At 42.9% G+C, this 15,189-nt stretch overlaps 1 protein-coding gene across 1 annotated transcript; it reads right to left on the bottom strand.

Moving 5' to 3' along the window:
* Positions 1 to 5,991: 5,991 nt before the first annotated feature.
* Positions 5,992 to 12,028, bottom strand: GLYATL3 (glycine-N-acyltransferase like 3). Its single transcript, XM_074582063.1, has 5 exons — positions 11,951 to 12,028; positions 11,397 to 11,504; positions 8,955 to 9,081; positions 8,003 to 8,129; positions 5,992 to 7,110 (listed from the first exon to the last, which is right to left on the bottom strand). Exons 1-5 carry the CDS (start codon positions 12,026 to 12,028, stop codon positions 6,684 to 6,686), a joined length of 867 nt encoding a protein of 288 aa, XP_074438164.1. The 3' UTR covers positions 5,992 to 6,683.
* Positions 12,029 to 15,189: the final 3,161 nt, after the last annotated feature.

Below are 15,189 nucleotides of genomic sequence, written 5' to 3'. Positions count from 1 at the left end.
TGCCCCTGAGTTTTAAAGGTTAAAAACATTTCTGAAAACATGGTAGGGTTCCACTGAAGGCAAGGTTTGAAAAAGGGATTCACTGTAGAAAAAGTATTAGAAGGTGGTGATCACATTCATTTTCTGAAGCTGGTCCTTCTCATATCATCAAAGTACTCAAAACAAATTAGATGTTCACATTTCTTGTTCCTATTAAACTTTAAACAAAATATATTTATCTCAGTAATATAAGAAATCCAATGTAACAAGAAATCTTTCATTTGTCTTATAAATAAAGCTTCTGAAGCCATAGAAAGGATTTGATAATTGAAAGCACTATCGCAGTGCACGAAGAGGTGGGAGGTGATGACGATTGCACTGTGTTTTCCTGAGAGTTTCTGTTTGTACAAAACAGCTAATCTTATCTTTGTACCATAACCATCTTTGTACATATTGATTCACATGAACTCAGTTAACCTACTATCTGAGGCTTTTCCACGTATTTATCTTCAAAGACAGAACCAGATCAAGATGGATTATTTAGTCTTTTTCCGGCTCTAACATTTCAGGAAAAACCCACTCAGTTTAAACACTGTTTTTTCACTTGGAAGTTTGGAGACAAAATTATGAAAAGAAATTCTTTTTTCATGAGCAAAACAGGCCCCCGTTCTTTACACTACTTCTTGTCAGCAGTTGCCATCATCCCTGGAGAGGCTAAACACCCATTTCTAGGTCTTTACTAATTCAGAAGAAGATGGACATCATCTGAAAGATGGCAATGCCAGACTGTGTAGTAGTTACAGAACAGTTGCCTGCTGTTTGCAAGATCACCAGGATGAACAACACCATGGAGGCTGTAACCAGGTGAGACGCCACACACTTCAGAACAAGATGGCAGAACCAAGTTTTACTAGAAACAGGACATAGCTGGTGCTTTTGTACTGAACCTTCTGACTTGCTATTAAACATTGCATAAACACTGTCTGCATATTGCAGCTGTCAGAAGGCTCCCACCTTCTGGCAATGGTAGAAGGGAGTTAAAATTGACCGACAGCCAAAATAGCCCAAGGTCAACACCATTTCAAGCCTCCTCATCTGCTCTGCCCCATGGGCAGAATGGGAGTTGAGTGGTGAACTTGGCTCATGTCCAGCATCCTCAGGGTGCCACCAGACACATCAGGGCTCATTCACCGAGTGCCGGTGCAAAGAACATCGTTGTTCACTGAGCGACCACTACGGAGTGTGTAGGTGATGCTTCCCTCACCAAGCATGATGATGTGCTTATTGCTTGTCCTGACTCTTCTATTGACTATGAAGAACAGAAAGATTCTGGAATAGATACTGCAGAGAGAATTTCCCCTAAATCAAAGTCTTTACTCATCATTGGAAACCTGCTTATCACAGATTGGAAGAGGTCCTCTTAGATATTGCTAGTGCAAACATTTTTCTTCCTACTGTCCCACCCCGCAGTCAATGAGCATTTGTGGTGGTGCTCTCCGTCTAAACTTCAACCCAGGTGCATAATCACTCTGAACTCCACCTAAAAATGCAATAGGAGGAAAACTTCAAGTACTACTTAATTCTTTCTCTTTACCGTAGATGGCCTTTCATCACACCATCATATAATTTCTGATTTTGTCTCAAAAACATGTTTGGCAATTAGAAGGGATGACCCCATCTATGAAGCATTCATATCATTTTGGGACTGATATACAGAACATGACCAGAAACGAAGGGGTTATGGAGAGGTACAAGATCATGTATTCCTCTGTGAGAATCTGTTGCAAGGACATCAAAATGTCTAGACTGTGGCCGCAGCCTGCTCTGGTACTGAGTATGGAGACACCAGTATGTTACTTTTTCTTTCACGAATGGAAAACCATATTCTCTTTAGATGGAAGATGGCTCCTCATGCTCTTCCATTAACTAGCAATACTTATAGGAGAAGACGGAGAAGATAAATCCACTTCCATGAGAATTTCAAGTTCTTCTTGTCAACATCTTTCTGAAGGCAAGAAGATAGAAGCAGCAAAACTCCTATTAGTGCTTCAGTGAGTTCCCTGCACTGGCTACACATTGAGGGGTTTCAACTGAAAAGTCAGTCTTGTCCGGACTGGCCCTGCTCTTTCCTCTGGGACATTTATTGGCCTAGGTAGCCTGAAATTCTTCCTTTCATGTGGCAGAATCCTACGTCACACGACCACCTCAGGCTCTTTGCTGAGATATCTCTGTTTATCAGATGGTTATTTTCTGTCTTCAAATCAACCAACCACTGGATGTAGTTACCTGGAAATTATTCTCCCTCTTGATAAATATAGGATCGCCACAGCTTCTGTAAAAATGGTCTAACTGTGCTCCAGGCATAGATTTAGCAACAGGAGGTGCCTTCCATTAGCACCATCCTGTCAGGAACACACTGCACATCAAGTTACCCTGGGATCAGCCCATGAATGTGTCAAGCATCACCTCCTCGCAGACTTCCAGGCATCCAGTCTTGTATCACTCTGGCCCTTCCAAAGGTCTATGTACATAAACTATTTACTTTTCTCGCTCAGCTGGGCAGTTGTTAGTTAACCTTTTAGATCCCATTGTTAGTGATGCCAAAGGATCCAAGGAAGAAAACCAGTAAGCTGATCAGTTGGGCACCGTGTGAAGCTTTGAAACTACATGAAGCCAGAACTCGTATTTATTTGAATTTTTAGCAGCTTGACAGCTGCTGTTCAGAGGCTCCCTGGCAGCTGTTTGGCCAGCAATATGCCACTGCTATGCTTCTAGTCCACATTATCTGAATCAAAGGAGATGTGAGTGACAGCGTTGACATAAGTCAAGCCAGAAGCTTAGAGCAGAGGCAAACCTTGGAGGAAGCAACAGTCTCTTGGCTATTAACCAATCTACTTTTTTGACCTGAATCTGTGTAGACTGCACTTTTTCCTTCCTTGCTTTCTATAATACACCTCCTGGGCATATGCTGTCTGCATTAAACCTTCACAGCAATGAAGGCAATTACTTAGCTTTTATATAGGACTAAGGACACCCTTGCTGTCAGTACCAGAAGAAATAGTTGGAAGATGTAATGAAGAGGCCCATGTTTCCTCCCCAGTCTCTTTCTATAGGCTTGGTTCTCCAAGGTCTTTCCCCTGAAGCTCATCGCTCATTTTCTCAGGTAGAAGCACTGACCTCACCCTGTTTCTCCTACAGGCTAGCCCCTCAAATCGTCTTTCCCTTCCCCCCATGGCTTGTGTCTCCCTTTTTCTCTGCTTCCCAGACAAATTCAGGAATGAATACGCAGAGCTTTACAGGTTTTCTTCCACCACCTGGACTCTTTGTTCCGCCTTTGTCCTCCACCTTTCTGCTCTCCTTCCTTTGCTAGACAGGACTGACAAAACTGGTTCTCACTCAGGCTTTAGTTAATCTCCTTGTCAAAAGGAAATAGGACTCCTTTTATTTTGGACATGACTCCTGTGAGGTGCTGTAATCATGGCCCCTTCCAGTTCAGTAGATAAACACACGCTTAAGGCTGACTCTTAATTTTCACCATTAAGTATTTAATGACTGACTCATTTCAGGTCTGTGAGGAACCTCACTAGCAGTGCTGGCTGCACGTTTGCGCAGAGATATCCACAAAATACTATACATACATAGCCAATTCACCAGAAAGCAGCACCTATAGACACACGTCCCCTTCACAGTCACATTCCTCTTCCAGTCATACTTATTTAAATTCAAGAGGTGAAATTGCGGTGCAAAACTGGAGTGCCAGGGGCTTACAGAACCACAGGATAATTCAGGTTGGAAGGGATTGCAGGAGGTCAAAGAGTCAGCTATGAGGTCAGACCAGGCTGCTCAGGGCCTTATGCAATCTGATTCTGAATCCAGATGGATCCAAATACAGTTTTGGACATACAAAGGTGTAACAGAAAGGACAGTACTTCTCTGGGTCACAGTTAAATGCCAAGATGTTATAATAAGCCTCCCACTGTTCTATTTTCCAGTGGAGGTCTGATTTTGGTACACTTCTTAGTCTGAGATCCAAGCATCTTAGATGAGCTTGCATGGCATGATGCTTATTGCTCTGTTGTCCCAAAATTTGTGGCATAGTTTACCTGGTGTGCAAGCCAATAACATGCAGAGTCGGGGTATTTGCTATTTATTAGCAGTTTTGCGCAGAAATGTGTGCTAGGGGGTATTTCCGTAAAGCTAGCACACCCAACATTGAAACAGTCATTCATTTATACATTGTAAATTAGCATAATTAACATATTGATTGTTTATCGAGTTTTCAATGGTGCTCATAATTCCTCATCTTGAAGCTGATTAGTGTAAAATGTTCTTCTCGTCAATTATAGGTACGGCATCTCTTAATTTTACTGCACAGGCTCAGTGGGTAAGAGTCTTCAAGAGGAGGTGGGTATCCTAACTTCTAGACTAGTGGTTTTCATACTATAATTAGTCAGGTTCACCTAAAGGGCATATTTCACGTGGTACAGCCAAGTTTCTTGGGCAATCAGGCCACTAAAATTTCTCGTACCTGGTTTTAGGTCGGTTTGTTCCTTCCATCCCATTTTCCTGTCAAGAATCATTTACCCAAATGACTTACAGAGTTACAATCATAGAGATTTCAATATCAGCTCTACTTTGTCATGAGCAGAAGGCACTGGTATGGTGGAAGTAGTCTCCATGACAATGACAAACCACTTTCAAGGGAAACTATCACTGGAAGACCACCACTACATTACCACTTTGCTTTTCTCTGGGGATGTATTGGTGAAACAACATGCTGTAACATGGAAAGCGAAGAAATACTGGCTAAATAACAATGTCTAGTGATTCTTAAAATGTAAAAGAGAAACAGTGTATCGGACCAGATGCCGTGTGGAACAACAGTCCTCCCATTTTAAATAATCTGCAAGGTGCTGGAATAGGTGGTCCAGACTAGTAATTTGTACAATACCAGGAACCTACAGAAATACTAAATGTTATGAATGTCCTCTGGAATCCACTGCCTTGATTAGTAAAGGACGGTGACCTTCAGCAAGAAAAATGTTCAGAGCTGCTCTTCCCACACTACCATGTTGGTAGTACCTCAAGACACGTGCTGCTAATTAAAAGCACATGCACCTGGCAGGATTCAGCTACAAATTCTGACATGAAAATTTAGGTGTCTGACTATAAGTGTCAATATGTGCCCTTGTGACTTAATTCAGTTTTCTAGATCTTGAGTGTTGTTTGAGACGCTTTGTAACAGTTGATGTCCAATGGGTAGCCCAGATGAGTGTTCCCAGAAAGTTCCATTGGGCCTTTGAACACAATTTTTGCCCATGGCAGGGGGGTTGGACCTAGATGATCTTTAAGGTCCCTTCCAACTTAAACCATTCTATGATTCTATCAAGAAGGTATCTCAAATATTCTCAGATGCCTGAGAATGCAAGTAAGTGGTGGCTTAGTCTACATTGTCATTATTCAGTGGAGATCTGAACACACTCAGTGGAGTCTAGACAGTGATTTGATTTAACCTAAAGAGACACTTATGTTTGTTCAGCAATAATTGAATCCTGCCTTTAGTGTCATTTCATACACCACGCAGCATTGGAGATACCTGCACAGGGTTAACAAATGTGACATACAGGAGATTTGTTGCCTTCTGGACCAGCAGTTGCAGATCAAGAAGGGTACCCTAGGGCACTGATTGCCTTTAGCCAACCAACTATGTCATAGGCAACCTGTCTTTGACAGTTGTGCTGCTCAAGGAACAACCTCCTAGTCATGTCATTATCCTCCTGGTAGGCTTTTGTGCAAAAGCCTTATCAGCTTTGGCATATGCAAGACTTCCACGTGTCCTCCCATGGTCTTCAGTGGTAGCATCCTCATTGTTGCTCCCAATACACATCTACACTTGGACATTCTCGATTGAGAGACAACGTAGATATCTCACAGCTTCTGTCTGGCAAATTTTAAGTGAATTTTAGACTGATATGAAAACAGTGAGACTTACTTCTGCTCCCAGAAGGAGAATTTGCAAAGCATTTGACATTATTTATTTAAAGAATTGATGGAAATGACTTCTAGCAAGCCCTCCCGACTTGTGATAAAATATCTATGTGTTGAGGTTAAAATCTGCAAGACTTTTTATCCAGCCTTTGCATGCTTGGCTCTACCATGAGTGGAAGATACATAGACAGATTTGTCTTGAGCATAAAGACAAACCCAGTAGAAAGGAAACAGACTTGTTCCTGTATTAAATATTAAAAGACTTGTTTATAAAGCTTTTCTTTAATTCAGATTGTTCCTTGCAGGTTTCTCAGCTTCTTAATTTCACATACTAATCTCTTTTAGGCCATGTGAGGGAAAGGAGAGGCTTGAGGGTTTACACCACGATAGACAGAAGGGGTTAGAGATGTCCAAGGATTCTGCTGTAGATATCCCAGAAAATGGTTATACAGAAGGAATAATTCTTCAGTCAGAAGCAGTACAATTGGTTGAATTAAAACAAAACCATTAAACTTACAATCATTCCTAAGTATTTCGGACTTGCCATGGGCAGTTTTCCCTGAGCAGAAAAGTCATGAGCCATTAATACCTTCAACTTTAGGTTTATGCAGGAAACTCTGGTATGATTTCTGATCTCACCTAAGTTATTAAATTCCGCCAAAGTGCTCCTGCAGTGCACAAAAGTTGATCTGAATGTAGAGGTTTGTGGGGTCTGGCTATAAGTGAGATTTAGCTAAAAAACGAAAAGGCGTATGAATCACTCTGAAAAATGGGCAGGGAAGAAACTGGGCATTCATGCTTTTCAGCAATGTTATTGATGGTATATTCGTCTCCAGGACATTACCCTGTGCTGGAAAACCATGGCTATGTAATTTCTTAGCTAAAGTGGTAGCCACAAGCCTGCTATAACCCTTCCTCCGATGCTCTGGAAGAGTATAAACATGAATCATGGTGGCAAACTGGTCTGTCAGGCTCCAGGAGAGGGGATACCCTTTGTCACCCAGGACACAGACACTGGGGAAGCTGCAAATGAGATTTGCAAGGTATTTCTGGCTCCTTGGGTTGCCTCCTCGTGACCAGGTTTTGCTGAGCAGGCTGGCATGGGAGATGTCCAGGTAAGTCAGCGTTAATTTAGGGTCCATCCTAAGAGACAGTAGAGAAAGCATATTAGTCAGAAAGCTGTGCCCCATATTCTCTAAGCAACTGCGCTAGATTTAAAGCTTTCTTCTCCAGCCAAGTAGATTTCCAAGTCTATCTATATCAGAAAGGGGAATCAAAGACATCTGAGTTCATTAGTCTGGCAGGTTTGGGAATAATTATAGAGGGCAGTGCTTCTCCATTTTAGGTCTTTGTTTATATAAACTCCTGAGTCCACACAACACACTCCAGATCCACCTTATTCCTTACAGGAAGAGTGGAGAATATGTTAAGGAAGTCATCATATGCCCCAGTGACATATTAGGTGGCACAGAAGAGTGGAAAGGACTTGATTTCCAGTCTCTCATCCTCCAAGTCTGATAGATCCTCAATGGATTTTGAATCCACTGCTGAGAAATTTATTCCAGGAAAAATGGGGCATCTGGGTCCCCCACTCTTCTGCTCTGATGTCAAACCAATATCTTGCCAGCAGAGGGATGTTAGAAAAAGCTTCAAGCAGTTGTGTAAAGACCCCTTGTGAAAAACAAACTTTGCGGAAGTCCAAGATCCATCTATCAAATCTAAGGAGCTTTGACACAAGGAAGTCAAAGGAAATGGAAAGCAGCCCTGTGGATCCTGTGTATACATGATGAGGGAAGGGGATGGGGACTGTTCTGGAATACAAAACTGCAAAAGTGATAGACTGATTAAAGAAAAATCTTGGTAAGCATTTAAGGTAATAGCTCCTTCCTTACCAACTAATTCTTCAGCCAGGTTTTTCACCCAGTCACAGAGAAATCCTAGCACTCTTCCTGGTATTTTTGATGTAAAGGTACTTTCAGGAAATATATTGCTATAGTAATGACATCAACAAATGACATGGCATGCTTAGACATACTGAAGTCTGACGTCTGGCAGCATGTCCGGGTCTGAATGGATAACCATCTGGAAAGAGGATGTTTTCACATCTACCTGCTTAGATAAAGCCACAGTTCTGGATATTTCACATATTCCATCCTGAAGCCCTGTGTATACAAAGATAAGTACTAAGGCACTTCAAAATGAAAGATTTTTTTTTTTTTTAAGATAAAGTCCAATAGTACACTTTTAATGGAACAAGCCAGGTATTTGAAATCTCCAAAATTAGTAACTAGCCAGGAACTAGACAGGTATTTGAAATCTCCAAAATCATTAACTAGGTTCCCTCCACACTCTGGCTATTGCTTTAGATATGTGAAGGTCAGAAGCCACCACACTTTTCATCTCATCCAATCACCAGAACAACGAGGACATAGACATAGACCCTCCCTGAGTGACCTCCCTGCCTAACTCCTACCCTCAGTTTGAGCCACAATAAATTACCCAGTCCTAATACAAGGATTTCAAGCATGGAGGAATCACCTATTCCATAAACAAATTCTTCTACTAATTGGTAACCTTTAGCATTGAAAATGTGTATATTATTTCCCATGTAGGTCTTGTCTGGGTTCAGCTTTCAAGCACTGGCTCTCATTAAACTTCTAATTACCTCATTGACCACTGCACAGTTCTGTCTGTATGTTGTCTTCAGAATCCTATAGCCAGCGGCAAAAATAAACATAAATAAACATGCCTTCCTGCCAAGGAAATAGCTCCATCTAATTGAAAGCTGAACTTGAAATGGTCACAGTGAATATGATATAGGTGAAATTCAAAAGCTAGAAAAGCCATATCCTAGATCTTGCGTTTTACAGAAGTACAAGAAACCTTTCTATAGAGCAGAATGGCAATGTCTGCACTCCATTAAGACTTTTTAAACCAACTGGTTTATGTATTCTGTTTCCTCTAAATCAAGTAAGGCTGGAGTGTACCTTGTATCTGAAAAATTTGTCCCCAGTTGATGGCATTTGTGTTTTCCAGTAGCTCCTGGTAAGCTTGTAGCTCCTTGTAGAAAACTGCATGAGCATTGGTGTAATGGTCAAGGTCATCCATTTCATTCTGGGGAGAAAAAATCTGGAAGAATTAAATATTATCCCCCTTCCTACACACACATCTTTCACATTGGAATTGAATCTCACTGAAAGCCAGCCCCAGAGATTTAACAGATGTTTGGAGCTTCAGAGTGGCTTCTTTTAGAACATTTCCAGTAGCAACTCTCAAGCAAGACAGCAGAAATACCTATTGCTCTCCACAGTGTCATACTAGCAGAAAGCAGCAATGGTAGTAAGTCCTCATATACCCAAGGCACAGTAACCCAAACGTGGTGGCAGTTTCTTGGAACTCTTGCCTAATTCAATGCTCACCTCTACTACTGGTTGTCCCAAAAAAACCCATGTTTTATTTGGTTGCTGTTGCATGAAAAGGGGCCAAGCGGTTTTGGCAGAAGATAAACCCCCTTGCGTTCTAACACTCCTCACCGAGGTGGGAGGCCAGGTGCGGCTAGGTTTAAATTCTGAGTGATGCCCAATCCAGCACTATCAGTCCAATTGCGTTTAATATGTATTAAACTATTACGATTTGGATACACTAATAGTGGACTGCACCTTCAGTCTAGTCGTGCTCCTGAACTAGCACAGCCACTCTCGAGTCTTTGGTCGCGTTCAGTGAGAAAGCGAAATGACTAGCTACTTAAACAGTGCAGTTCATTTAAACAACAGATATACAGGTTCTTCAAATTTATCACATTGCCGGTGATAAATACACTGTCTGCAAAGCACGTGCAAATAAAGATATTGTTAAGTATACAAACGCGCGACAAAATTATAAACGATACAGCCTGGCTATAAATGTAGGGTAGAGATTCTCTAGAGAAATTCCTAAGTCCCCAAGAAAGCACTCAGTGTAATCGAAGTCTTACCCAAAGGTGTCCCTATGGGGGGGAAGAAAGGCTCAGCCCGTCGACTGATCCCGGAAATCAGCGATGGAATTCTTCGCGATGGTGTCTTCCCTGGCATCCCCTCTCTCTTGGGCTATTTTATACTATTTTTTTATCTTCAAAGTGGAGTTTGAGTGACTTTAGTCATACGTACTTTTATTATGATTAATGCATTCAAGGAGGAGTGTTCACACCTCGGGGGGCGGGTAGTCTCCGGGATGGAGGTGTGTTTTGGTACATTGTGGTGAGCAGAGTTCACACAAAGGACAGCATTTCATCAACATTTGACGAAATGTTGGCTCGGGTAGCGTGTAGGCCCCTTATCTGTTCCGTAGTACCATCTCGTCCCCATATCTGCTATTTGTCACAAGGGAAGGCCACAGAACAAGCACGTTCCGTTCCATCCCTCGTGTAGTTTCGCAAACAACCTTTTACAGGGAATCACAGATGTGGCATTCTTCGCGTGCTAGCTGCGGCTGTATTCTACCTCAGAAGCCTCTTGATTTTATGACTTTCCTTAATGTGTGAACAATGCTGTATTTTTGTATTCTTGGCCAATTTAGTAATTATTCCACAGTTGCCAAGGTCAACATATTTAGAACACATCTCTTCTGGTAAACAAATTAGTACCAAAGCTTGTTCTCCACCCCCGAGCTGAAAGACCACAGTCTGGCCTCATCAATACTGTTAAACTCTCATAGTCTCCAAAACAGTTTGGAAACATCCAAAGTGCCAACTGGGGATTGTCCATGTCCTGTGCCAACTCCTGCACTGCTGGCCCAGGAGAGCTGTTTGTCCCAGAGAGAGTGCCCAGGATTTAACTCCACAGGCAGTACTCGTAATACCCTATATGAGACTACATCAACAAGAGCTTGTCTCCTAGCCTGGAGACACAATTCCATACAACTCAGAGATTGCTTTGTCATGGTGGATGGAAGGGATTGAGGCGATGCCCCTCTCCAGCATCTCTTTAGCATTGCCGGTTACAGAATAAAAGACCACATAAGGACCCTTCTTTCACGTTGTAGCCACATCTGCCCCATCCCAAGATCACTAAGGCTCTTTTTTCTGTCTGCACAAAGATTACGGAGACGAAAGAGTGCTGGGAAAGTTTGGCCAAGTGGCGTAAGCGAAGGTAAAATGTGTCTCTGCATAAGCTATGCAAGTTAATCTTCAGACGGTGCAGTCAGGACAATTACAATCAATTAGATCATGGACTTCATAGGTAAGCTTGGTTAGGCTATAATTGCTATAGTGGGCTTTGCGCTGACACCCACTGCGATGTCCTCTTGCACTTCATGGTTCCCAGCTCCCCAGGTTACATGCTTCCCAGATAAAGCTAGCCCCATCCGTGAAGCTCTCAGAAAGCTGAGAGGAAGGACTCAGTCTTGTTGGATCCACCTCTCAGAAATAAAGATAAAAAACCATGTCATTCTACCTCCTTTTGTGGCCGGGTGATAAGAGCTTTGAAGTCTGGCCATGAGTCCACCACCACTTCCTTCCTGAAGGGGTTCCCTCTGTTGATGTTCATCACAGCTCCATAAACCTGCAGGACGAACAGCCAAGAGAAGAAAGACAGTTTGAGACATGCTAACGTGGCACCGGTTTTACAAACCAGAGACTGAACCAGCGGCATGGAGCTGAAAGCACACGTTTAGATTGTCATACATACATACATACATACATCACATAGGTTGACACCTACACAGTAAGTATCAACCTCAGTAAGGCATATTATCATGAAGATAAACTAAGCCAACCCTAATTACTCTGGAGAGGAGGTGGGCCGCTTTGCTTCTTTCTTTTCCTAAGTACATGGATTTGGGTTAGTAAGCAGGGCCAAATGGATATCTCGGATGTAGTCATCTAAACAGCAACTATCAGTCAGTCCAGAAGAAGCACGATCATCTCCCCACAGCTTCAATCCCCTGACAAATGTCCTGATTCACTGATGGAAATACCACAGAAAATGACAGGTCAGCGCTGCGTTACCTTGAGGGACTCAGGGAAACTCAACCTTAGCATTTTCTCCAGCATCTGCAGCTTCATGGAGCAGTTGAGCACCAGCATCTTCCTTGCTGGGGACACACACAAGGTATAAAGAGTCAGAAAAGCAAGAATGTGCACGAACTGAGTGACATAATTGCTAATTTCATAAAATACAATAGCTCCCACAAGTGCCCTGTGTCAGCATTTCCCTATGGAAAGTGTTTGGGGAATGTTTTGGGTTTTTTCGGTAGATGGATGTGCAAAGAACAGGAAGACAGGACGGTGTTTGGCAGACCAAGCTGGAGTCAGAAAATCCTGGACTTAATTTGTTATTCTACACCAGGTTTGTTGTGCAACATCAGGCAGGTCATCAGGAAGATACTATACGGCTACTACAAAGGTACTGATCCAATAGACAGATCACAAGTAAGACAACAATCAGGTGTTACTCAATCTGATTTTTCTCTTTTTAAAGGAAAAAAAAACCACCAACATATTACCAATGTTAAAGTGTCTTAGCATTGATGACTTGACTTGTCAGAACTATATATCGACCATATAGTTGATCTTCTACTGCAAGCTAGAGTTTACTGCAAGAAGTCTTTTCAAGATCGTTGCTACGGCTGATCTGTTACCCATAGAAAAAGGTTTCTATTCATTTATTCTTAATACAATGCACCAATCTGACCATTTTCTTATTTTGTTTATCTCTACAAATTGCACGGCATGTATTTTTTCCTAAAAGCTTTGCCTCTAATAACTTGAATCTTCCTTCCAGGCTATGGTTAGGTTTCAAACATTTAGTTCAGTTTCCAAGAGACAAGGCTTTGTTTAACAGAGAAACAACACAATTAGTCAGTGCTAATTGCCTCTTCTTGTTGTCCTCAGCAGACAGATTAAGGGTTGAATAAACAGAATCACAGACTGGCAGGGGTTGGAAGGGACCTCTGGAGATCATCTAGTCCAAACCCCTGCCATAGCAGGGTCACCCAGAGCAGGTGGCACAGGAACGCGTCCAGGCGGGTTTGGAATGTCTCCAGAGACGGAGACTCCACCACCTCTCTGGGCAGCCTGTGCCAGGGCTCTGCCACCCTCAAAGGAAAGAAGTTCCTCCTCATGTTTAGGTGGAACTTCCCATGGTCAAGTTTGTGCCCGTTACCTCTTGTCCTGTCCCTGGGCACCACTGAGAAGAGGCTGGCCCCATCCTCCTGACACCCACCCTTTAAGTGTTTATAAGCACTGATAAGATCCCCCCTCATTCGCCTTTTTTTCCAGATTAAAAAGACCCAACTCCCTCAGCCTTTCTTCATAAGACAGGTGTTCCAGTGCCCCAATCATCTTGGTAGCCCTTTGCTGTCCCCTCTCCAGCAGTTCCCTGTCCTTCTTGAACCGGGGAGCCCAGAACTGGACACTGTGCTCCAGGTGCGGCCTGACGATAGCATTAAGCAGCACGCTCCCACAGGCAATCTGCTCCCCAAGTGAGGGTAGAGCTACAAGAACAGAGGGAGACAGTGAAGCTCAGGCTGCCCCAAGACAACTTCCAGCATCCATGTGGTCCACCATCAGCTTCAAGCCCTCCTCTTGTTCCTTGTCTTGCTTGACCAAACGTAATAATTTAAAAAGAAATTAGCCCTTTCAATGATCACCTGTGCATATTTACCTTTATTGAAGCTTACACTCCATTTTCTCGCTGTGTCCAAGGGGACAAAATTACTTCTGTGTCACGGAGTGTACATGCAACTATATCTAAAGGCAATGTTGATAGCATTTGAACACCCTGCTACTATTCCGTAAGGACAGTTCTTACACCTCTATGCCTGGAAGTACTTTCAGATTGAAAACAAATATTGCACCAGTAGACCACCTGATCTCTTACCTGCTTTCAGTCTCGTAGCTCGTCCTTCCAAATTGCAATAAGCTGGAAGTCAGGAGGTAATAAAATGCTTCATGGCTGCTTCTGCGTGAGGCATGGCAAGAGTCCTTGTTCAGAATCTTAAAACTATATAATTTTATTGATCAAAATTGTTCCAAATTCGTAGTCTGTTCCTAAAAGCTCTGTTCTTTGTTTCTTTTGTGGAGCGTGGAAATAAAAGCCGGAGCCAGCCACACCTTCAGTGGAGGAGGGACTCTGTAAGCATCGTGAATAGTGTCAAAAGGCTTGTTCAAGAGTATAGGCTCTAGCGAGAACCTTTAATTTTTTCATTGAGACATTTAATCTCTTTGCATTCATGCCAGTGAACGATCCGCTTTGCGCATACTTATAATTATCCTTTTTCTTCTCCATGGTAATGAAATTGAAGTAGTCCATTCTCATTCTCCCTGCCAAGCTTCATACCATGAGGGAATTAAGAGCCCAAGATAAACTGAGGCACTTTCTGCCAAAAAGAAAACCAACCCGGCTATGCAGCCCCAAGCATCATTTTGAGGTGGCAGCCCTGTTGACCCTTTCCTGATTTTTCATTGGTCCTAGAAAGTCCAGTTTGATGACAGTAACCCATATCGTCCTTTTGATTTGGACTTGATAACCTAAAGCACAAGGCCGAAGAGCCAATAGAGAAGGAACATTGAAGTGTTGTGGGAGAGCACATGCAGAAAGATGCTTTATTTGAGCATGAGGAAGAGTTGATATGGGATATGGACTGATATTCTTATTGTATCTTAAGATGATTGAGGGGATTCTGCCCCTCTGCTCTGCTCTGGCGAGACCCCACCCAGAGTACTGCATCCACCTTTGGAGCCCTCAGCACAGGAAAGACATGGACCTCTTGGAGCAGGTCCAGAGGAGGCCACAAAGATGATAAGAGGGGTGGAGCACTTCTGATATGAGGACAGGCTGAGAGAGTTGGGCCTGGAGAAGGCACTGGGGACACCTTATAGTGTCCTTTTAGTATCTGAAGTGGGCCTACAAGAAAGCTGGAGAGGGACTTTTTACAAGGGCATGTAGTGATAGGACAAGGGGTAATGACTTCAAACTGCAAGAGGGGAGATTTAGACTAGATATTAGGAAGAAATTTCTCACTCTGAAGGTGGTGAGGCACTGGCACAAGCTGCTCAGGGAAGTTGTGGATGCCCCATACCTGGAAGCGTTCAAGGCCAGGTTGGATGAGGCTTTGAGCAACCTGGTCTAGTGGGAGGTGTCCCTGCCCAGGGCAGGGGGGTTGGAACTAGATGATCTTTAAGGTCCCTTCTAACCCAAACCATTCTATGATCCTACAAAATCTGTAGCTTGTAACTTACCTAAC

Source organism: Larus michahellis, chromosome 3 (assembly GCF_964199755.1).
Source record: "Larus michahellis chromosome 3, bLarMic1.1, whole genome shotgun sequence".
Lineage (NCBI taxonomy): Eukaryota > Metazoa > Chordata > Aves > Charadriiformes > Laridae > Larus > Larus michahellis.
Note: the sequence above shows the minus strand (reverse complement) of the source record. Positions and strands in the feature narration are given on the sequence as shown.

What these genes read in the sequence shown, in the direction of transcription:
- GLYATL3 (XM_074582063.1), bottom strand. Translation starts at nt 12,028, where the DNA reads ATGCTGGTGCTCAACTGCTCCATGAAGCTGCAGATGCTGGAGAAAATG. An exon ending in TCACCCGGCCACAAAAGGAG is followed by an intron (nt 9,082 to 11,396) that starts GTAGAATGACAT and finishes TTTTCTCCCCAG; the next exon opens with AATGAAATGGATGACCTTGA. An exon ending in CTGCCAGACGTCAGACTTCA is followed by an intron (nt 7,111 to 8,002) that starts GTATGTCTAAGC and finishes ACTGTCTCTTAG; the next exon opens with GATGGACCCTAAATTAACGC.